At 35.5% G+C, this 25,456-nt stretch overlaps 1 protein-coding gene across 1 annotated transcript in view; it reads left to right on the forward strand.

Annotated features, from left to right (window-relative positions):
* Positions 1 to 4,638: 4,638 nt before the first annotated feature.
* LOC140166675 (uncharacterized) overlaps positions 4,639 to 25,456 on the forward strand; it is a 50,823-nt gene continuing 30,005 nt past the window's right edge. The window contains exons 1-5 of the mRNA XM_072190172.1: positions 4,639 to 4,918; positions 9,635 to 9,878; positions 11,845 to 11,921; positions 20,325 to 20,447; positions 23,956 to 24,072. Of these exons, the coding sequence (XP_072046273.1) occupies positions 4,675 to 4,918; positions 9,635 to 9,878; positions 11,845 to 11,921; positions 20,325 to 20,447; positions 23,956 to 24,072 (805 nt within the window). The 5' untranslated portion in view covers positions 4,639 to 4,674. The remainder of the gene's footprint in view (positions 4,919 to 9,634; positions 9,879 to 11,844; positions 11,922 to 20,324; positions 20,448 to 23,955; positions 24,073 to 25,456) is intronic.

Below are 25,456 nucleotides of genomic sequence, written 5' to 3' on the forward strand. Positions count from 1 at the left end.
TAGTTCCAAAGTCCAATGCGTACAAAATCTTGCAAACGTACGCGTTCAGATATTGCAAGAATTGAATAGAGAAACACCTGATATTGTGTATTTATTCTCGGCTTTTGGCATTTAGGACCTATACTCCCGATATGTAGGACAACGAAAGGCTTTATGGACCGAATTTTCCAAGTTCTAAGGGGGGGGGGACATCACCCTGCGTAGTTGATAAACAAATGGTCACTTTCACTTCTGCTTTCGACATTTGCCAATTTATGTTTAACACAATTTACAGACCTATATACCATAATAGGGAAAACTTGCCGTCCACGAAAGACTCCATGGACTGCTCATTTCACAAATGTTCGGCTTTTCTTAAACTAAAATTTTACACATTAATATTGCCAAAATGATCCACCAAATTGCTTCAATTAGGTCTTCATTTTGCAAAAGTTTCTTACTTCTCAGGGGGCATCTTTAAATATTATTATTTTCTTCTAAAATTGCCCCACCCCATTCTGACAGCTCTAGATCCGCCACTGCTCCAAACAGTGGCGTAGATTTCTTTTTGACTCGGGGGGGGGGTGTCTTGAAGTAGAGTGAATCCAGCACCTTTTGGAGAAAGAATATTAAGTTTATGGTACAACAAATTTTGCCATTTTGCAGCTGAACTGTTGAAATATGGTGCAAAAGTGGAATAAATTCGCGAGAAGCGCGCAAAAATTTGCACTTTTGGGGCTAAAATGGCTAAATATGAGGTTAATTTGGTCAGAAACCCACATATAGACGTCAACATTGGGGGATGATTGTATGGACCATCCCCTGGCAAAATATTGGGGAGATCCCCCACCACCTCAATCCGGATCTACGCCTATGGCTCATTGTTGAAAATGTCTTCAAAAATAAAATTATAAAAATACCCCTTGGGCAATGTTTTTGACTCCTTCAGAGGAAAAATTCATGATTGGAAGGGTCAAAAAATTTTGAAAATACCCCTTCAGCAAAATGCTTAAAGAAAACCCTGGCGTGGGGTGTGTGCAGTGAAACTGGGGTGAGTGTGTATGATATGGAGGCGTACATGATGTCTGTCTGTATGTTTTTCTGTTTATTACTGTGTGTAAGTTTTATGGTGGGATAGGTGGGCGGCTGCTGGCTTGAATGTTAATTGATTGTATTGTATCAGGGACTCGGTAGGGGTGTGTGGGTGTGGGTATTAGTGGGTGTTGTTACATTCTGCAGACTTGACTACCCATTAATACACAAAAAGGTCAGATTGCAAATACTGTGACGACGATCAAACTATTTAATATGTCATTCGACTCTTGTAACTTTAAAGCCATATTATAACATTTCTGTAAAAATAGATTAGTATTTATTTTCCATAAAATGTTAGCTTTTACTGTCAGATATGTCCCCTTTAATTTTGAGCCGAACAAGTGAGGTCAAGCATACAAAATTGGAATTTACTACTAGCGCCCATGCATGTTACTCCCGCGGTTGTAATACGGTACGATCCTCGGGGTGTGTGTGTATGTGTATCCCGCACGCCGTGTACGTACTGTGCATACGTGTTCGACTAATATTTCCATTGTAATAATAAAACGCCGGTTCCATCGTTTTATTCAAAATCTTGACTGCAGACGACAAGTTTCAAATATTTTTGAAAAATTAAAAAATGTCAAAATTGTACATTTTCATGACCATTGGAATCAGCATGAAAAATGCATCAAATAGAGTAAAAATAAGCCTAGTATTGGTTCAGTGGTTCTTGAGATAGCTCTTGATATTTTGAGAAAATTTCTCAAATTTGGATCTTTATGTTGAAGCCTATGGCCAACACACAGAGCATTAATATTCAATTAAAATTCTGCACATTCTGCAAGGTTGGGTTTTTTTTCGAGTACATGGCTTTGGTCTGATAATCTACACAAGATGACTCATATGTACCGAACTTGTAATACCAGCCCTGGTATCACCTATAACCGTCACCGGAGAATATTACAACAGATTGTAACAATAGTTCAGACACTTGTCGAATTTAAGGCATAGTACAATCCTATTTAAATTTGCTGACCCGCAGAGTAAAGGACCTATCCTTGAAATTGCTGGTGTCTGTCTAATACTATTCATTAAAATTATATGGCAATTTGTTATTATTACTTTTTTAATGCGCAAAGTCGTATCTGCGAATAACACTAATAGCTACGGGAATAGCTGCTTTTAGTGAAATACTTTATTTAAGGCAGCTTTTTTGGAATGATTGGTTTCTGACTATCTCGGTTGCCATTGAACAGGGATATATGATTATTGTCTAAGACCATTCATTATCCGCGTATACTGCGATAATGTAGTTCGTTTTGAACTTCCGAGAAACAGGCTATTGTGTTTCGACTAATTAATAAAAATAAATAAAATAAATTTTGGTCTCATTTGATCGCTGGTTACTAGAATATCAAATACAACTTTCTAACACAAATAATAATTATCTATTGTTAGATGTATCGACATGCATTATTAAGACATTGGAAAGTTACAATGCAGCGTCTATGCATTGTAGATTTGTATGAACATAAGCACAGAATTCTGATAAAAGGCACATCTTCAAGCAAATTGTCCGACCATATTGGGTAAAGCACGTATGCTACCAAGAAACGACCACAAACATCTCAAAAAAAGTAACTAACCCCCTTAAATAATGGCCATTATTCACAAACGGGCTATTGTATTACAAATCTGTAAAATGCGTTGGAAGCAGAATTTATTTCTGCGCATTCTTACATCTCATTTGATACGATAGCCCAGAAAACAATAAAACACCGGTCAGTTTAATGTATTGAGGTCCAGATTTGAAAGTTGCACTATACTGAATACAAATCAATAGAATTTACTGCAACGTTCAAAACTTGAGTTACGTTGATTTAAATGTACGCTGTCACGTCAATAGATAATTGCTATGAGGTGTCAAAATGCGCAGAAATAAATTCTACTTCCAACGCATTTTACAGATTTGTAATACAATCACCCGTGTTTGAATAATGGTCATTATTTAAGGGGGTTAGTTACTTTTTTTGAGATGTTTATTTGAAGCTTAGATCACTTCATACATATCAAGTCAACAAGCAGTCCCATGTGAAGAGAAATAATCTTTTTATTGCAACCTAAACTGTTATTCTATACGTTTGACTGACTATAACTTCATGATAGTCTCTCCCATTTACTATATTGTGCTTATCATTATCTTTTTTTACAGTTTGCCGCCAAAGCATGTCAGTTTTACAAAGTTCAACGCCATTTCACATAATCAACAAGATTAGATGACGACAGCCAAAAAATATATACTTTATCAACCGTGACAACACTACACAATAAAATGACAGACGTGTGACCATTCACTATGAACCACAATGGCCTCATCCCAGTGGCATAGCACAGTAACCTCAATTAAACAATCATAGTGTAAAATTTGACCTCAAGTTGCAGAATATGAGTTTTTGTACCCAAATTTTCAAAGGTCATTCAATGAATGTACAAATGTATTGGGGTTAAAGAACTATGCCCTGATGGATGAGCATGTTGTGGATCCTAGTGATTGTTGACTGGATATTATTTACCAGTTCAGCGATTACCATGTATTATATTATTCCAGTTGGGTAAAAACGGACACAGTAGGGAACTTGATTAAGAATACAGACTGGACTAAAAAGAAGCTAAACGATATTGCTTATTTGGCGTGTAAATTGGTACCTTCTTTTGATACTATGTTGCGATGGGAAAGACGTTGCATGACTAATATTACCTTTGCCAATTTACTTGTAACTTCTGACTTCGATTACCAACATATTAACGACTAATTATCAATTATCGGATAATTATACGGAATTCTATCTGGAATCTTCTGACATGTATACATTGGACTAACAGAAACTGTAATTACAGTTATTGCTAGCTATATACCTATAGTGTGGCAATTATTTGACCATGTGGGAAGTGCAATAACTACTGACTTGTGTAATGCACAACGAAGAATTATGAAGACGTAAGATTTGAATCTTGCTATTTATCATTCTACATCTTCTGGAACGAATAGCACATGGTGTGATGACACAATCGCCCTAAGTGACATATAGGCACACTTTCGCTGGCCAGGCCAACGCAAAAGAACAACTTGGATTATATTAGGAATATGTCAACACAACATATACTGGTATCTGACAGGTGTACGGATTAAATTTACAAACATTAAGCCTTCTATTCTGATTAGAATCATTCACTCGGTCGGACATCCGGGAACATTGTCCCCTTCGTCCCCTTTGCACAAGCTCGCGCATAGCAACCAGCTCGAGAAAGGGGAACTGCACATACGCACACTGGTTTTACAAGGCTATTTCCCCTTTGTGACGTCAGCCTGACCAAGAGAATGTAGGAGTGAATGTTACCTTTTCACATTGACAATACATCTTGCATGTTGTGTCCTACGACTTGCTTATTACCTGTTTTTTACTGCAAAAAAATAAAGCTCTCTGCTGGAAATCCATGTGGAATCTTGCTCTTACATAAAGTTGCAATTGTAGGTATTGCTAACTATTCCTTACCCTGCCAAATAGGACAGATATAATACTGAATGTAGAAAGTGAACATAAGAGAGGGTGTATATTTTATAGAAACTCGTAGTGTGATTCTACGATATTTTTCAACATGGAATACAAGAAAGAATTGTTAATGTTATTTTTAGCACTGGTTTCATATGAACTGACCAATGTTTCTGGACAATCGTCAGACCTACCTGTGTGTGATTATCTTATGGAAACAGCTGTAATAAACCATGTGAACGCAAATAACAACATGTTCTTTTTTGCTGCTCCGCCGCCTTTTGTACCGGGAATCTATTTTACGCTAATATCTTCAGTAACAACGTATACACCCGATGAAGCGATAACAGGTGATATTACGTAATCCTTATTATTTAATTCACTATTCGCCGTAAAAGTATTGATGTAACAGGATTAATTACCATCGGTGAAAACACTTTTTTGATTGTATTGCCCTGCACTATAACTTAATAGGCTGCACTTATCACATGTCATGTATGTGTGCAATCATAGATTGAATACAATACCGCTCTTTTCAAAGACACTAAATCGTACAGGTGCGAGTGAAACATACACGGACTCTGCATGATGTGAAAGTCCATAGAATTACGATCCAGTATACCTGTTCTTTGATAATCAATGGTGCAATGCAGAGGCATACTGCAGTTACTGTCCGTTTTCCTATACACAATACACAGTGCTCTTCCCATTGACGCGTGACCTCTACAAATAGCCTACGTTAGAAGTATGGGGATTTGCCTAGTTAACGTCGCTGTGTGAAAAATAACCGGCCGATATTAAAAGTACTCTTCTAAAATTCTAGAAAATATAGTTTTGTAACATGTCCTAAATTTTTAGCTAATTTAGATGTTTGGAAATATGCGTACTTTGGTGTTTTAGTGTATGTTATAGGTAATAGTACATTGCCTAGTTGACGACGCTGTGTGAAAAATAACCGGGCAATATTAAAAGTACTCTTCTAAAATTCTAGAAAATATAGTTTTGTAACATGTCCTAAATTTTTAGCTAATTTAGATGTTTGGAAATATTCGTACTTTGGTGTTTTAGGAATGATATGTAAACGACAGATAACACCAAAAATATGAAGAAATTATTTCCAAACCGTGTTAAGTCAACAATCATTATGTTGCTCATTTTCAAGAATGCTGGTTAACAAAAAGCAGGCCATTGTCTCATTTCGTGAACAAAGGTCCACATACCATTGTTTCCTTGCGTTTCCTTTATAATCGGTTACCCAACTGAAGCTATAAATACCAGCTCATTGCGATACCGCACATATAAAACGGGGATTTGCCATTTGGTCTAATACCATTTGGTCTAATATCCATTTTGTCTACATCCATTTCGTCTAAACCCATCAGGTATATATATATATATCCACTACGTCCAATAATCATTTGGTCCTTTATTCATTTGGTCCGATAACCATTCGATCCGATAACCATTTAGTCTAATAACCAATAAGTCTAAAACCATTTAGTCTAACAACCATTTAGTCTAATACTCATTTGGTCTATAACCAATAGGTCTAATAGTTATTTGGTCTAATACCCATTTGGTCTACACACCATTTAGTCTTACAAGCATTAAGTTTATTAATAAATAGACGAAATGGTATTAGACTAACTGGTTATTAGACCATACGAGTATTAGACCTAACGGTTATTAGACCAAACGGTTATTAGACCAAATGGTTATTAATGAAATATTAGACCAAATGGTTATTAGAGTATATGGTTAGTAGACATACCGGTTATTAGACCAAACAATATTAGACTAAATGGACATTAGACTATATGATTATTAGACTAACTGGCAATTAGCCTTTCTGGTAATAGACCAATTGAATATAGACTAAACGGGAATTAGACCAAATGGTATTAGACCAAATGGCAATAGACCATATAAAACAGACACATGTGCACAACCAGAGAAGATCTGATTTAATCAGTTGAGCTGTTTTCAATGAGTGTTAGCTTTTAATGGGGTTTAAGTCCTGGAAAGGTCGCGGTGAATTCTACTGTAGACATGACTGCATCATGGTACATCATACGTCTAGTCCAGGGCAATACATTCAAAACTTGTCCCTTTTTTTTTTTTTTTTTTTTTTTATTATTATTATTATTATTATTATTATTGACCTGGTTCAAATCTTAGTAGAATGCAATCAGTAAAAGTAGGTAGTTTCTTATCAGATTTAAAACCAATTAACATTGGAATTCCACAAGGGTCTATATTAGGTTCTTTGTTATTTATTATTTTTGTAAATGATCTGCCTGATAGTGTTATATGTAAAACAGTAATGTATGATGATGATACTTCATTGCTTGTTAGCTCATCAGATCCTTTGTATCTTCAAAACAGTCTCAATTTTAACATGTGTAAAATTGCTAGCTGGTTTAAAAAGAACCACCTCACTTTGAATATCAGCAAAACTAAATTGATGCTTTTTGGTACCCCTCAAAATCTTAGTAAGTACCAAAATATTTCTTTAATTTATAAGGGTGAGACTATTAAGAGAGTTGATAACTTCAAATATCTTGGAATTATTTTTGATAGTCACATGACTTGTTCACATCATCACATCATATATCTTATCACATTAAAATTGCTTCCAATATCTCTAAACGTTGTGGTGTTATACGTCGTGTTAAATATTATCTTCCAAATTATATTCTCAAAAAACTTGCTGATTCTCTAGTCATGCCACATTTTGATTACTGCAGTCATGTTTGATCCAACTGTTCACTTACTCTGTCAAGCAAGTTACAAATTTTCTTGAACAACCTTGCCAAAATTATTCTTTCTGCTGATATCAGAACTAATATTGATTCAATGATGTCTTCTCTCAAGTGGCTCAAACAAGATAATAGGTGGAATAATCATGTTATATAAATGCCTTACTGGAAGAGCTCCTGATTATCTTTGTTCCAAATTTTCGTTTACTAAATCCACACATGACCATGACACAAGAGGTACTTCCTCCAACCATGGAGGTATATAAATAAATGGAGAATGATCGCCAGAATTCTAATCTCCTAAGTGGAGATTATCCCGTTACCTCTATTCAATGAGTCACCAAACTTGAATTGACCAGCCACTTCAGCCAAGCTATTGATCTCCACGATGGTTATGAGCCTCTACCATGGTTCATTGATTGTCACTCCCAAAATTTCCTCATAGGAATTGACCTACATTGACCCGTACCGGAAGCCTTGTAAAAGAGACTGTATAATGACGTCAGCTAGTCAATCAGATGTTCAAAGTCACCAGTTTTGATAGCTTATAGTTTCAATGTATGATTGTGCGAAAACCCGAAGAAATTTGGATGTTCTGTTCTCAAGTTATGAAACTGTTTTCTACACTAGTTGTGCCGTAACTTGACAAATATACTTAGTTTTCATGTTCATATATTAAGCTTTTAAGGGGGTCTGAGGGAGTTCAAATATAGTGCAAATGAAAGCAAAACGTTTTTACCTTCCGATTGTGAAAAGATTATGTTGGGCCAATTTGGGCCATTTGAGTTACGAGCGAGCAAAATTTACCGGAAGTACTTCGGAATTCAAGCAAAAGTGATGATCAGACAATCTTTTCTAGAGAGAATTGTTAGGCCCTATACGGAATGTATAGGCCCTACATACTTTGTTTAAACAGTTTCTCATAGTTTAGTGTATGATAACCGTGATTTGGGTTGAAGCTTCGGGTCAAATTGATTGAGTGCCATGACGGATATGTCATATTATTGCTTTTTAAACTTTTAAATCTGTATTGTCATGAAATCGTATAGGCCGCCTAAATCATCATCATTAAACTTCTCATTTTATAATAAATAATTATCAGTATTTAGGCCTAAATGATTATATTAATATTATTAGGGGGCTATCATTTTCTTTGGAGGGAGGGGTTTCAAATATACGGGGGGGTCATAAGTTTTTGGGAAAAAATGTCATAATTCAATTTTTCATGACCAAAATGTAGGAAGTCACAAGATGACAACGGTGTTTCTTTTATCAAAAGACTGATTTCTTGATGCAATTTAACTGAGACTAGTATACCTAAACCTAGGTATAGGCCTACTAGTCTCAGAATTTAAGCACTCAATTTTTGGCGAAAATGAGATTTTGATATCAAAATTTTATGAAACATGAGCACTTTCCAATAAGTATAAACTTCATTTTACCCCATTGAAATCAATGGCCAGTGAAACAGACTTCACAATGTAATCAACTTAGCATAATCAATATAAACCTGAAAATGCCCATTCAACAATAATTGGTCATAACCAACGTAGTACAAAAGAGGCTTGGCTGGATCATTCTCCATTTATTTATATACCTCCATGCTCCAACTCACTTGTTGTTCCACAATTTAACAATAACTCTGGTAAGAGATTGTTTCAGGCGAGAGCAGCAAATCTGTGGAATAGTTCTGTTGATGTTGACACTCGCACTAATTATATTTCCTTGAGCCTAAGTGAATTTAAATCAAGAGCTCTCACAAACCACACTGTTCATTGATTTTCACTTTTATACAATTTTTTATGATTCTTTTTAATGGCATATTTATACTTTTTTTTTGTAATATTTGTGTAATACCTGTATTTAAGTAAATTACACCCTGTATGTCACAGGGCCTCCAAGAATAGCAGTGCTTTTACACTGAAGGAGCTACCCTGTATAAAGAAAGTTTAAATACAAATAAATAAATATTATTACTAAAATGTGTAATTTTACGTATTATTGCGCAAACATGATTCTTATATAAAAATGTGTACACTCAGCATTTTAATAAAATGCGTACATGCTGCATTTTATATAATATATGTTGTTTGTAAGTAGAGCGGTTTCCGTGTTCAGCTAAAAAATTAATTAAAATTTCTGAATATTTACAAAAACAATTGTATGGTGTGTATTTGTATTTACTAAGTAAGGCCTCTATCTCAAAGTAAAGTCTGACAACATGTAGCTCGGTTTTGTGGGAATGGGACATATACGACGTATGATAATATTCAAATAACACACTGTCTTTTCCTGTTCATCCTGTAGTTACCTTAACACCATACAATACTGGCAGCGGACGGATAACGACACTAATGATCCAAGCGTTCGATGTCAACAATGTTGACAACAATAATCCAATCGGTGTATGGACCGAAGACGAATCAGGTTTTAGTTCAAATTGTGGATCAGCTAAAACAAATGCCATATTTGATTATACCAGTGGAACAACAGAAGTTCGATATTATCAGTTTTTTGCAAGGACTATTACTGATATCAGCTTTGAGTTCAGGTTAGTATACAGACTTTCTTCCTTCAAAAATCCCATAGACGTATTAAACTTACCTACTTCCAGTAGATTTTGATTTCGAAACTAGAAAAAAAAATGGTTTACCAATACAATCGTATTCCCATTTTTTATCTGGATCCATTTCAACTACCGTAAAATTCCGTCTACAAGCACATATATGCCTCTAAACGAGGTTTTATTTGGAGTTTGAACAACTATATTACTGATAAAGGCGGCTGTACAAACATGTATATTTGTAAGACCAATCTATTGCAATGTTTTTGAGAAGGGTATTGGCCTTTCATATCTTTCGTTAAAAAAACCCCTCGTTTAGAGGCATATATGCTTCTAGAATTCTACGGTATTTCGTATATTGAATCATTGACCAGTTTAAATTGCTCAATGATAACGATATAGCATTGGCCCAATCAAGAAGTATAAACATTATTTTAACTGTAACGAAATCACCTATAAGTTCATCCGTATAGATTTTTTAATAATTTGGATCTACTAAATTGCCGCCTTAAGGTAATACACTATTTTAAAGTGTTGCGATTTGGTAGTTCACAACATCTTGCGAATGGTAATGAGCTTTGGCAAAAATTACATTGCTCATTTCCTTGCAGAGCGTGTAGAAGAATTCAAATATCACATAAATAATTTTGTAGGTCCTGTGGTTCTTGAGTTATGTTGTAAAGAGGGCTAAAACAACAACACTTTTGTAAAATGTACATAACTCATTAACAACAATAAATTAAGCAAGTTTTCAAATTATATAGTTTGTAGAATGAACTTTTGCAAAACATCAATGTGTTATTTGTCAATAATTTATTGATCTAGAGACTGAAAATCGATTTTTATGGTTGCTTCGACCAACAACACCTCGTCTACCCTTAAGGTTATACGAGGTATTGTTGGTCGAAGCAGCCAAAAAGTCGATTTTCATTATCTGAATCAATATATTATTGAAAAATAACACTTTGGTGTTTTGCAAAAGTTCATTCTACAAATCATATACTTTGAAAACTTGCTTACTTTATTGTTGTTAATGAGTTATGTACGTTTTACAAAAGTGTTATTGTTTCAGCCCTCTTTACAACATAACTCTGGATACCACAGGACCTACAAAAGTATATCTGTGATATTTGAATTCTTCTACACGCTCGCTATGAATTGAGCAATAACATTTTTTTGCTGCTTCGACCAACAATACATCGTATACCCTTAATTGTATCTAGCAATTTGCCGTAGAAGAACAGAATTAATGGGTCTACACTATTCTCGAATGCATTGCCCTGCACTCTAAGCAAGCTGCACTCATCACTTGTATATGAGCGCAATCATAGATTAAATACGATACCGCTCTTTTGAAAGACACTAATCCGGGCACTTATCTTAGCGAGTGATCAGCGTGTTGTGTAATTTCTATGAAATTACGATCCAAGTCTTTATTCCTGTTCTTTGATAAACAATGGTACAACGCAGAGGAACGGTGTAATGTCTAGTGCAGGGCAATAAATTCAAAAATAGTGTAGACCCATTGCTATAGTAATTAATTCCATTACATCACTACTCCTACGGCAAATATTAATATTCCTTCTAAGTTTTATAGTATACTTTTTTGTATTTATTCGCGGAATAATGCCATGCATGAATATACCACTTTGAGGTCATCAATCAAACTATGCTCCAGGAGCAATATCAATAACCAAAAACAATGCATATGATTCTATTACCATCTTGTTCAGTTTGGTTGCTGCTCATTGATCAATGATGACAAAGTGTTATCCGCTCAAATCATCGTCAATACATGGTAGGGAGTCGCGAAGAAAGAAAACACAATGGCCACTGAACTCGGAAGTACAAGTTCCCGAACAGATCTATTGTTCCTCTTTTAAACTGTAAAATAAGCTATGCTGATTATGCCAGAAATGGGCAAGATAATAATTTCTCAATCTTGTGTTCACAGAGCTACGGTGAAAGTTACTGACGGTAGCATAGAAAACTTTTACTTTGGAATAACGAGTGAAACAGTATCACCAGCAGGTAAGAATAAGCCCAATCGGTATTGTAACTTCCGGTGTTTGAGAGCAGTTTTGGGGCACTTTGACCTCTGACATATCGGCAAATTAATTGCTGTAATTATTATTTATTAATTTATTATTGTAATAATTAACATTATCATAAACAATATTTTAAGTAATTATTTCGTGAAATAATCATGTTTTATGAACAATATTTATCCTAGTAAAACATTTTTGATAATATTTTGTACGCACAAAAACAATTTTCCCGATAGGTCGTAGGGCAAAGTGTCCCAATTTCCAATTTGTAAAAACTTACAACGCCAAATTGGCCTATAGACGTACGAATCCAACGAGCCAAGTCATGGTCAGGATTTGGTCGGCCATTATTGGGTCCCCGCAGCACCAAACTGGTGTCGTGACTGCCCAGTTGGGTGGATTAAAGCCGCTTAAAATTCGATGTTAGATTCTTTTGTCTACGTGTAACACGGGTGATAGAATGCAGTTTAAAATACCCTTCAAGGCCGCATCATTTCACATTTTAGGCATAGCTGGGTCCCCGTCGCGGCTATGGCTGCCATTAAGGTGTAGGAATGCGTGAAATTGGATTCGTCTATAGTTTGTACCTTGTACCAATTTGTCGATGGGCGGGAAAACACTCGCATGTAATTTCCAAGTTCTAATGCAAAGCCTCATATCGACTTCTTATAGTGCCAGAAGTGGGTAGGTGCAATAGCTGCCAAGTGTAGCTGCCATGTGTAGATGAGTACAATATAAAAATGTCCCTACCCCTTTTGATACTTCCCTGTTACCTGTAAACCGTATAGTGTTTGTAGATAACAAAATAACCAACGGTATTTCTGGTAATTTTGAGCGGTTTTTGTGCCTCATGAAAAATGACTAGTTCATTACATATCGACTGCTCAGTGCCAGAAGTGGGTAAGTGTAATAGCTGCCAAGTGTAGCTGCCATGTGTAGATGAATACAATATACTGTGTTTAAATTGCCAAATGTTCACAAAGCAGCTATTGCACTTACCCACTTCTGGCACTGAGCAGTCGATATGTAATGATTTAGTCATTTTTCATGAGGCACAAAAAAACCGCTCAAAATTACCAGAAATACCGTTGGTTATTTTGTTATCTACAAACACTCTACGGTTTACAGGTAACAGGGAAGTATCAAAAGGGGACATTTTCTGTAAAAGGGATGAAATTAAAAATTGGCTCACAAGAAAAGAATTTTACCAGAATTGCACATAATAAGGTTTTGATAATGGGGCCCGCTTTTTACATAGGAGGTTAGCTGCTGTTCTGTACTTAGTTGCGATTATCCCAGAAATTCTTGGGACCCACTCATATATATGAGGTTTTGCATTTGACCTTTGAAAGTACAATTTTTTTACCGCCCAGCGACGATAAGTAAACAAGCAAAATAACATTTATTTGTGTGTGTTTATGATCTATGGTAGTTGGGTTTGAATAGACCTAAAAGAATTTCCTTTCGAATTCATATGGCCCTCCTTTTCTCTAAAAATTCTTATTACCACACTCATAGAAATGAGATGTTCGCCTTGTTGGCGCAATTCAAAAGGAGTAAGTTTGGACAACTCAAAAATAGTGTAAAAGTTGCCAAAACAAAATTCATTTTAGTTATCCGAACTTAAAAAATGCTAAAAAAAAAAAAAAGTTCCGTCAACTAATCAACTTTGTTGGCATTACTTAAAAGTTGATGTAAGTCGTTGCGTCAACTTTTTAAGTAATGCCAACTTCTGAATTCAAGTTCAGGGAACTTAGAAAATAAACAAGGTTCAAAGAACCAATTAGTTGAGTTATTGTAACTCAACATGTAAGTTGATGTAACTCGTTCATATTAAGTTACTAGTACTTATTGTTTTGAGTTATTCCAATTTGGTACTTTGTTACTTAATTCACGTTATTGGACCATTTTCTGCACAATTAGCAGTATTAAAAAATTTATTTTTGTAATCAGTGCAAAATTTTGTATACTATAGCACACCTCTAGAAAATTATGCTAACCTAGGCTAGTTTCATTTTCTGAGTTGTGACAACTCAATAAAGTAAGTGCAAATGAGTGCGACCAACATAATGATATCGAGTCAGCGTTACTCAAAATTGTACGCGTTGGCATTACTCGGAAAGTTGACGCAACGACTTACATCAACTTACTGAGTAATGCCAACGAACAATTTCTATGAGTGCAGTTAGTATCACAATATGACAAAAAGATCCTTTAATAGATCACCTTCTAGACCCTTAAGATGTTGCTATAAGATTTAATGGTAACTTCTTGTGTTGTTTCAATGGCAAATACAGATTAAGGGCGCATGACACCAAATCACTGCGCGAAAGGTGCAATGGTGATGAGTTCCGGTTAAAAGTATATGGCTACTGGAGACAATGCGGTGTCCTTAGGGACCATGTTCTTCGTGAGGTTGGCATGTTCTGATTTAAATGAAAGATGCTAACCTATTTATGACTAAAATAGATAAGAAATTATACAAATCGATTTCACAAGAAAAGTAGGCCCTGTCCGAATTACTGCTAACGGAACAAGTTTTAATGCTAGTTTTGGCGTTGAAATAGCGGCGTCGCTTTTCAACATTTTTTAATAAGAAACTGAATCTATAAAGTTCCCCAAAATTGAAGCTTAAATGAAATTTCAGTCCTTAATTAATACAGGGATGACGTTAAAAAGTGAAAAAAATTGTCACGCCTGGTAGAAAACGCCGCTTAAAAAAGTGGATTTCTACGTGCTTTTCAATGGAGAAGTTATTTGGTGGTTTACGCCCTTAATATAGTTGTTAAAGAACGTTTGATGGATTTATATTGTAAGGACTCTGAACAGCAAAATATGCTTATAAGTGGAAGAGAATAAAATCAGTGACAAATCATTCTGCTAATTAGTAAAAGGTTAACGAATTTGAATTGATTGTTCACCATTATCTAATTTTGTGTGTCCTCTGTGGTAGCTGATAATTGATAATGATATTCATATTAAAAAGACTTCAATTCTTTGCTTCAACACGTTGGTGTAAATGTTAAAGTACAGATTGCCTGAGATTGGAATGCCTACTGGAGTGACTTAATTGTTTAGAGTCTTTTGGGGGCAAGATGAATAGAAGTGACATTTTTGGGTGTGAGTCGGGTTCAAATAATAGATCTCAAGTTGGCACCATGCAAAAAAGAAACGAATGCGGAGTATTGCGGACTAAAGGCAAATAAAGTGATTCAACGCGTTAGAGGTCACATATATCTGTATTAGGCCGAATAAAAAATAAACATGTTTCACGTCCCCTCAAGCTTCCTTTTTTGAGGTTTCTTCAATTTTATTTTTATTTTTTGAAATTCAGTTATAACTTTTCAAAAAATATGTCTAGGAAGTAGAGATGCTTTCTATAGCTTTGCTAATATACAAGAAACACTTGTACAAGGTTTTGTGATAGTTAGAGGGGCCTCTCAGAACAACAAATAAAAAGAGGCTTCCTCCTTTTTTACAGGCATTATTGTATACGCTAAAACAGCTCTAATTATGGGTATTTACACTCATTTTGTGATAAAAAATAAAAAATAAAAAGCCCCCTCTTCTTCCTTTTTTTTCAAAAACCCAGACGTGAAACATGTTTTTTATTTTACTTGGCCTTATACCATATTATACAGTGTGACGCTTAGACAGAATACACTCAAGGCCACCGCTTTTCTGTCTATTTTGTAAACTATTTGCTGTATACTATAACGTATTGTGATTTCTTACTGAACTTGAAATTCAAATTACAAATAATTGTATTAGTAGCTATTAGTGTTGACCCGTGCGTAAACTTGTATATAGTCAAATCACAGATTTTATACTATTCTGCATACAACATTTAATATATACTGCGCCAAGAAAGTATCCTTACACTTGGAAAAATAACCACAATTTCAAAACTGAACTATATTGGGGTAAATTTGTTTTTGTAATAGATGCACTATCTAATCCTGCACATTATGACACCACATATATATGAATCCAATGTGACCTCAAGAAGTAGAGTTACAAGCAATTGAATAGACGAAGGTCCAGTTTTAAAAGTGACACATTGGCCTATACAAGGCGCAAAAAGATTCCAACAAGCGCAACAAAGAGATAACACAGTTTCTTCAATGAAACTCTATTTAAAGCAGTGTTTATTTCAGTTTTTCCTTCTCTGTACATTTCAGAACTTGCAGTTTATTTGTCAGTTCTTTTGTTTCAGTTTTCTTTTGTTCCTTTTGTTTTAAATTACAGGCACACACAAATTAGCCATTTACCACTCTCAAACCAAATGTCTAGCCGTGGAGTTTTGAATAGGCCAGTGTGTCACTTTTAAAAGTGGACCTTCGTCTAATCAAATGCTTGTAACTTTGCTTCTTTAAGTCACATTGGATTCAATGGGGTGTCAAAATGTGCCGGATTAGATAGTGCATCTATTAAAAAAACAAATTTACCCCAATATAGTTCAGTTTTGAAATTGTGATTATTTTTCCATGTGTAAGGATACTTGCTTAGACAGTTTTTATTGGTCACGAAACTGATAATTTAATTTCATTATAAAGAGATTGAAACTAAACCTGATACAATATCGGCATTGTCATTGTCATTGTTTTATCGGACAATTCGTTGAAACGATTTAATCAACGTACATATGATATAGGCCTATCTCCACTTTTCTTCTCAAAAAACAGGTGGTTGACCTCAGCGTGTTCGAGGTCACCGCAATGGAATATGGGATATACAATATGGTGCCATTTTCAAATAGTTTGTCGTCGCAACGATACCGGCCTCATTTTTTGTCTTATTGCTACAGTACCGTATCAACTTTGTATGTGATGTGTTATAACAGTGACAAATCTGAGCTCGGGGAGTCAAATAACCCTGTTCCACTTCCATGAATAATGGTATCTCGGCGTCCTGTCTGTTTATTATAGTGGTTGTAAACGGAAAGATTATACTGCAATATCCATCGAAGGATATCAATTCCGTATAATATATGTGGCAATAACCGGTATTGGTATGTTTATAGTGGCGACAAATACCGTGTAATATGTACTTATTCGCTAAATACCGGATAATCTGGCTCACTGAGCGTGTTCATAGTGGCTGTATACGGAAAGATTACTCTGCAATTGATTTTGCAGTACTAATACTAGGCATGTCCACTAAAAATTGAAGTACTTTTAAATTGATTCAGACCTAACTTATTGGCTTGGAATTGATGAAAGAAACATTTTGGCGTTTAAATAATCTTAATCGGACGTTTCATTCCAGAGATATGGCCTTTCGAGTGTCGCGGTTTTATATAGGGCTGCTAGAATGATGTTAAAAAGTTAAAGTCCAAAAAGGAATACTATCAGAAAGTGCAACTTTAAGGTACTTTTTCTTAATGTATTTATTAACTAGCGTTATCTGGAACATTATATTTGCTTATAACAACATGAAAATAAGATCATCCTGAAAATTTAATCGATTTTGTTGACATACAACAAAAAATATAAAACCTCAAAACCCATGGTTTGTTTGGTGAAACCTCAAGCATGATCATAGATGGCCGCCATGGAAAATATCTCCGGAGGAGATGAACAATAAGTGCATTATTTCAAATGAATAGCGGTAGTCTTAAACATTGTTCAATCTTTTAAGGTCAGCACATTTTATCTTCAAAAATTATTATATTTCATCATGGCATAAGTTTGGTAACATTAATCACTACCAATTTTGAGAAATCTGCTCCAACTCAAAGGTTATCTTTACTACATTGAGCAATACACTGTGTGTGCATGTGCCCACTATGGTTTCCGAGAGTGTGTGGTTCCCAGTAGTTTCTCTCCCTATGGATATAGGTACACGGTCTGTAACACAGACTAGGTAGTGAGTAGTGCACGGGGAAGTAAAAGATTTGAGATGGGCCGCGGTAGGCTTAAACATTCTTAAATTTCTTAACATCCTGCACATTTTGTCTTCAAAAATAGTTAAATTTTATGAGTATGTAAGTTTGCTTGTCTGATTCACTCCAAATTCGGAGATAATTGCGTTTGAACACCTGATGCACGGAATGGTGTCACTTCAACCTGTTCATGATGCAGTCATGGTCCATGGCAAAGGCGATTCGACCTTTGTGGCATTAAACCCAGTTAACAGGAAATTAATCCAGTAAATCGATTCAGTAAAGCAAATAAGCTCATGCATTCGATCACTAACGGCAACAAGCTTCGGTCGATTACCCCAGCTGCAGCGTGTGTAAACTCTAATTTGCATAGAGGCTGTACGTGAAATTATTGATTGGCTCCAAACAAAGGATTTGAACCGGTGCACGTAATCATGGCGCAGTGCAGTCCATTCAATCAAATGTTGTCATCAACCTATTTGATCGCAGTGCATTGTTATGTGTGTGAGACGAACTGTCGCGGTTGATTGCAATCAAACAAACAATGTCTTATGTATTACTTTGTTCCGTGATGAAAATCGTGATGTTTTATTCAATCACTCTTGAAAAATGTATTTCCTTTGTAGGCCTATTACTTTGTTTTGTGATGAAAATCGTGATGTTTTATTTCATCACACTCTAAACAATAATTATAGTTACATGCATTTCAAGAAAAAAATCTTATTAAAACGGTAGGCCCTATGTTGTTTAGAAAAAATGTAGAAAGTGATGATGATGATGATGTCGATGATGATGATGATGATGATGATGATGATGATGATGATGATGATGATGTCTCCAAAAGTATCCCGGTTTGTTTTTCTTGCCCTAAATCGTGCGTATCTATTAATAAGGCACTTCAATAATCAATAATCAGTCACGTGACGGCCTCCACTAACTAGCTACTAACTTGGGTTTATGGGCGCTGATATTTCATGTTCACTGTCACTTATTTATCAGAAAAGTGCGACCATTTGTCAATCACCTACAGTACCCAATTTCGGCATACTATATCAGAAACTCATCATGATGATTGCCAGAGAATAGTTAAAATGTAGCTTGTACCGTTTTTGTGTGGCATCCTTCAGAAGTGATCGGTCCGATACCAATATTTTCGGTTATATCTCCATTCAATTAACACGGGGAGTTGGCTAGCTATGCCTTGCCCTCACTCATATTTTACAAAAGTGCGACTATTTCTGAACATCTAACCTAGCTGTAATTTTAGGTCATGTTAGAGAAATATATTTGCTAGAAGTTTGGAGAATACCTAACATATTGACTGGTTATTTTTCACACAGTGATGTTAACTAGCCAAGTGCCCATTCTTCCAACGTAGATCATTTGTAGGGGTCACGCGTCAATGGTGAGAGCACTGTGTATTGTGTATAGGAAAACGGACAGTAACTGCAGTATGTGTAGTTCTCATCTCATTAAATTTTTCATTAAAAAAAGTTAATCTCTTCATGAAGGAAGGTCCTCTCTATTTACTGACCAAACAGGAAAAAGTTTGGTTAATGTTTTCTGGTTGAATCAGGAATTTCTTGAAACACCCTGATATAGGCCTACATTTGGATCAAAACAAGTATGTACGCCATTTAACAGGCCTGGGATTTCTTGTATCGATCACTTTCTCCATAGACAATACGTGTGTGAGTGCACGCACACAGTAAATGAAAAATCGTTCTAGTGGAAACTGTATTAACAGTGGTCATCCCTACTTATACACTAAATAGGCTACAAATATATTTCAATTTAAATGTCATCTCAAAGCCATAATGAGCGTTGGTTGAGCGACGGGTCCATGAAGACACGCTATTTCGTGACCCAATAATTGCGCCCGATGGTTGAGTTCTGAACTCGATATCCATAAATCATTTTAATTATTTAATAACATTGTATAATTCACTTGTTCGAAGTGTGTACACGATCAGTTTAAATGACAACTTAAATGGTTTAAGGTTACAAATGTCCAAAACGACCGAATACTTTCGTTTGGTGTAAATTGAAATAATGCTTTTTTTCTTCTTCATTGGACTTCGTCCTCATTGAGTAATATTAAACGCTCATTTCAAATGTTTACGATTGCACACATACACAGGCGGAGTACGAACGAAGCAGTCAATTTTCAAATATTTTCAAAATTCGAAAAGTGTACGAAAGCTGTCTTATATTGGGGGGAGCTTTGCAATAATTATGAAACACCCGGTTTGGTAAAATTTCAAATGGCGTGCCAAAATTGGCCCTGCTTGCCAAAAAATTGCTTGCCACCCCTCTCGGACAGCCAAACAATCTTGCCCCCCCCCTATTTGCACATGCCATGTTTGCAAACTTTAAATATTCTAGATAATATTGTTTTCCAAAACATTTTTAGAGCGTGTCATTTAAAAAACAAATGTGCCCCCCCAATTCCCCTCCCCCGGACAATTTACAATTTACGATAATCAATCTTACATTTTGCAGCTCCGGCTAATATATGTACTACTAATCCGTGCATGTCTGGAGGAACCTGCACGCAAATTTCATTAACGAGTTTTTCCTGCCAATGCCCGAGTGGATTCTCCGGTGAAGTTTGCCAAAATACAGGTACAATTGTTTAACATGTTTAACCCCATGAGAACTACCTGCCGATTGGCCAAAATGAATATTGTGTCTCATTTTGAACCAATCAAGGAGGGTATTAATAAGATCATCTGCAATTTACCATAAAAAGTTTAAAGCCCGGTCATGATTGGTAATTGAAATGAGCATTTCAAGTTATCAACCAATCAGAAATGCTGTTAGATGACCAATAGTGTCCAGGGTTAACAGGATATTCCTAGATCTGTAAATCCCAAACTGGAGGAGTCTGGTGCGATATCGCACGTCACCATTGGATAACACGTAATAACGCGAAATAATAATTATCAGAAATGTTTATATCCATTTTAAGCCGAAATAACAAGGTTAGTTAAAAAAATAAACTCCTCCTGTTTTGGCTGTTTAAGGGTACTTGCCCATCAATTTCATTCAGGGGCGTGTTTAAAAAACGTCACAGCGCATTAGTAAAAAGAATAAAAAATACTAAAATGTTCACCAGGGTTCGAACCACTGCCACCAATGCACTATGAATGCTAAAGATGCCTACCGTGCCACGGTGACTGTGGTTAACATTCGGCGATTTTCAAAGATATACATATCAACACGTTTCTAGTGTATTGAAAATCAGATTTTGGTAGGAATACAGTCATAGAAAGACATATGACTTTACTTGTCTGTTTGTTTTTCATTTAATACAAATTAATTTTGATGAATTGAACTGGTACGACTCTTAGGACTCGTGATAAACGACGATTAATTTTGTAATAATAAAATGAAAACGCTGGGTCATTCACGACGTCATTTGTAACTCATGTCAAAACCTGGGGAGTGACCACACACATCCGTGTACGTGCGCAATCGATACTCAATGATCCAGACAATACCGTTTGAATATACCGCCCTTGTGTATGCACATGCTTGACACATCTTGTCACTTGCGGGAAGATATACTATAGGCCTATACCCTAATAGCTTACAATAGATACCCCACCGTAAATAGCTCTCTTCATTACCTCGCTGTTAAACTGTGCCAGTATATACGCGTAGTGTACGCACTTTTGAACCATATTTTGTTCAAAAATGATAGGAAGGGACTGTTTTCAGCTAAAATGTTGGCTATCAGCTGATGCTCAATGATACCGGGAAGTGTTGCAGAAAGGTAAGCGTACTCTTTATTTATTCAAAATATCACATATCAATGAATTTAAATTGGAAATCCAAAAAGTAAATGTCAGGTCAAAATTCTCACCTTAGAATTATTGTGAAATAAAATCAAACCAAATTTAGGCTCCGCAAACAACGTCCAATTATTCCCATTGGTGTTTGCTACACGTGCATATAATAAATTATGATTTGGGGCCAATTTGAGAAGAGTTAATGCCTCGAGTTTCAAAATACACCGAGTCATGTTTTTTGATCAAAAATATCGACAATTCAAGACTCTGTAAAAACAAATCAAGAATTATCTGGGATAATTGCAACTAAGTATAATGAAAGTTATGATCTAAGCTACCAGATGCATAATTAATTTCCTGACTATGATTTTTCAAAAATTTCAACCAAAAAGAGCATGTAGCCTTAACGTGAAGTTCTTGGGGACTTAATATCGGAATATGACATTATATCAAAATTGTTCTATTTACCTGAAAAAGACAACGAATTTGGCTGATTCCATTTAAGTGCTTTACGTGACTTCAGAAAATGTGACAGATTTTTTTGGTCCTCGCCGCCACGGCTCGCCGGATCTCTGAAAATTTGACTGAAAATAATTTTTAAATTTCTTACTTCATATCATAATCAACAGGACAAATTCCACTTTACTATATAGTTTGAGCTCGGGACCTTTAGTTTATTGGTCCGATGCTCTGCTAGAAGAGTACTAAAGCAGAGTGAGTAAGTCAGAATGAGTCAGTCTCCCGGGTCAGTCTGTTCGTCCCAGCAAACACAAAACGTTTTCGACATGATTCGCAAAAGGTTATAAAAGGTTGTCAGAAAACGTTTAAATGTCGGGTTATATAAAGGGTATATTAAAAGTATAAAACGGTTTCATAACCTTAAAAAACATTTTTTGATAATCTACTGCTCAGCAAACACAAATGTTTTACAGAAAACGTTTAAATGTCGGGTTATATAAAGGGAATAAAAACGTTTTGATAACATTCCAAAAACATTCTTGAAAACTTGATACAAAACATTCTAAACATAATGTTATTTTGGGGTTGCTAAAATATTTTGCGAAAAATGTTTGCCCAAAATATTTGCAATAACGTTTTAAAAACGTTTTCATGACCTTTATATAACCCGACATTTAAATGTTATTAAAATGTTTTGAAAAAAAACATTTTAAAAACATTTCTGTGTTTGCTGGGTTCAAATATTTTAACATAATGTTATTTAAGTGTTGACAAAATATTTGGCAAAAATGTTTGCAAAATATAGTTTACAATAACATTTTTGAAAACATTTAAAAATATTGTTGTAGTGTGTTTTCATACAAAACGTTTTAAAACGTTATCATGACCTTTATATAACCCGACATTTTAATGTTATTAAAACGTTTTTACCTGAACCAAAAACCAAAATATAACTTATTTAAAACGTTTTAAAAACGTTTTTGTGTTTGCTGGGTATTTCTCGGCTGTAATGGGCTATTTCAGTTGAAATTTATACACCATAACCTTGCACATAGGGAGTATGAAGTTCAGATGCGGCTACCTGAATGGTAACTCCATTTAAAATCTACACCCCCTGTGTGGGAGATTAAGGTCATGTCCTCCATAGGGTGTATGGATTTCAACTGGAATAACACAGTGAGATTGTTTTAGGTCGCCATTATCGTTTTACATTCAAAGATTATTATAATGCGAGGTACAACCAAATTAATTAAATGCACTGCCATATTCCAAGTTTGAGATATGATCGATAGTATTATGTAGTGGCAGCGGAAGCATTAGGGAGTTTTCGATTTCCACGACGGATGGTTCTGCGACGGTAAAACAGCAAATGTTGTCGTTGTCGACTTTGTAATACGTCGTCGTCCAAATTCTACAACACGTCTGACAACCGTAGTGGCGACGACAACAACGTTTGGTGTTTTACCGTCGCAGAACCATCCGTCGTGGAAATCGAAAACTCCCTATTAATATTCTAGAGCGGACGAGCATATTTTGTTCCAGCATTACTGAGAAATTTGCGCGCGAAAAAAATTTCATTTTCAGACTATTTGAACCAAAAATGAAAGCAAAATCTGTTATTTGAATGTTACCCTATTTTGGCCCAAAACACTAAAAGGAAGATACACAGGGCAAATTATTGTTATTTTGTTTCTTCTATTTGGAATTTTAGAAAGAAGTCCCTTTCCTCGTTTCCGCCGCCAATGGTATCATGTTAAAGGTAGAGTGAGGTGTCGAGATTTGTGTCAAGGAGATTTGAGGAAAGGAGAGGAAAGAAAAGAAGGCACATGTAACTCATGTATAAAAGTATGATCAATAAAATGTTTTTTTCTTCATTCCAGTAGCAACCGACGTATGTAGTTCATCCCCCTGTCAGAATGGTGGGACATGTTTTGAGAGTTTAGATGGTGAATACTACTGTGATTGTCCTACGACACACACAGGATCAACATGTGAAGGTACTACGTATTCTATACTTTAGGGGTGCGGGTGTTGGGGTGCGTGCGTGTCGGATGTGTGTGTAAACATAGATTAGACAATATTTCAAATGTTCAATAAAAACGCGGAAAATCAATGAATATACAAATACTTTGGACATCGTTATGATATAGACTCTGAAGACGAATTTCTCAAACCTTGCTTTCACAGACTGTGGGTCTGTGCGTTCATCATGAGCATGCTCGCTTTAAAGCTGTATTCGCTTGCGCTTGCTTTGGCAGGTTAAGGGTTTTGAAAAATAAAAGCATTTATTAATGTATATTCCTCTTTTGTGTGCGAACACCAAACCTGAAATGAAAAATAGGGTTAGCCTATATTTACATTCTTCGTTGTTGTGAGTAATGTGAAAATAAAAATGCAAATAGTGCCGACAAAAACCCATTATTGCTACGAAAAATCGTTTTCTACACAAGGTCCTGTACAAAATGACGCGATAATTTTCCATGAAACGCCTAAGTGAAAAGTTTCTTTTCTTTTGATATGGCATAAACTAATCAAATTTGGTTACAAATATTGTAATTTTAACGAAGTATTTGCCCGTATGATAACTTTTTCACAAAATGAAATTACATTTTGAAGTATAATTTCTTTTAACAATATGCATGAGTAAGCCCTCCTTTCAAACATCTGGATGGATCCGCTCTGTTTAAGCCTCTTAAAGCCATAATGTACGATCTTTTTAGATGAATTTGGAAAATATTTTTCAAATCTGATATTTTGGCATATTTAAAATATAACGTGGTAAAGGATAACTACAATGGTACCGAAATCGTATATTTATGGCTCATTTAGTGATGTGCGCCCTTGATGTTTGGGCTGACAGTATCGCGATCTGTACATGATTGATGAATAACTTGAATCTTGTGGATCAATCGGAACATCGTGAACCGTCGGTGCATACAGGGTGTATCAAAATAATTGTCCTTCGTCTGTTCTCCATCTGTTTTTGTTATTTGTGAATGCTTGCATCTTCCAAACACACCATTGGATCAACTTACAATGACCAGACATTTAAATATAACGCATAGTGTGCTCATCCGAAGAGTCGTTGGAAGAGGCGCGCTTTTCAAAAAAAAAAAAAAAAAAAAAAAGGCACCAACAATTGGAAGAACAACCATTCTGCCTTCACGTACCGTGACGATGATGAATAATGAGAAAACTGGCAAAATTATATTACATAATTTGAAAATTAATTTCAAAATAATTGTCCTTCGTCTGTTCTCCATCTGTTTTTGTTATTTGTGAATGCTTGCATCTTCCAAACACACCATTGGATCAACTTACAATGACCAGACATTGAAATATAACGCATAGTGTGCTCATCCGAAGAGTCGTTGGAAGAGG

The sequence above is a fragment of the Amphiura filiformis genome, chromosome 12 (assembly GCF_039555335.1).
Source record: "Amphiura filiformis chromosome 12, Afil_fr2py, whole genome shotgun sequence".
NCBI classification, from domain to species: domain Eukaryota; kingdom Metazoa; phylum Echinodermata; class Ophiuroidea; order Amphilepidida; family Amphiuridae; genus Amphiura; species Amphiura filiformis.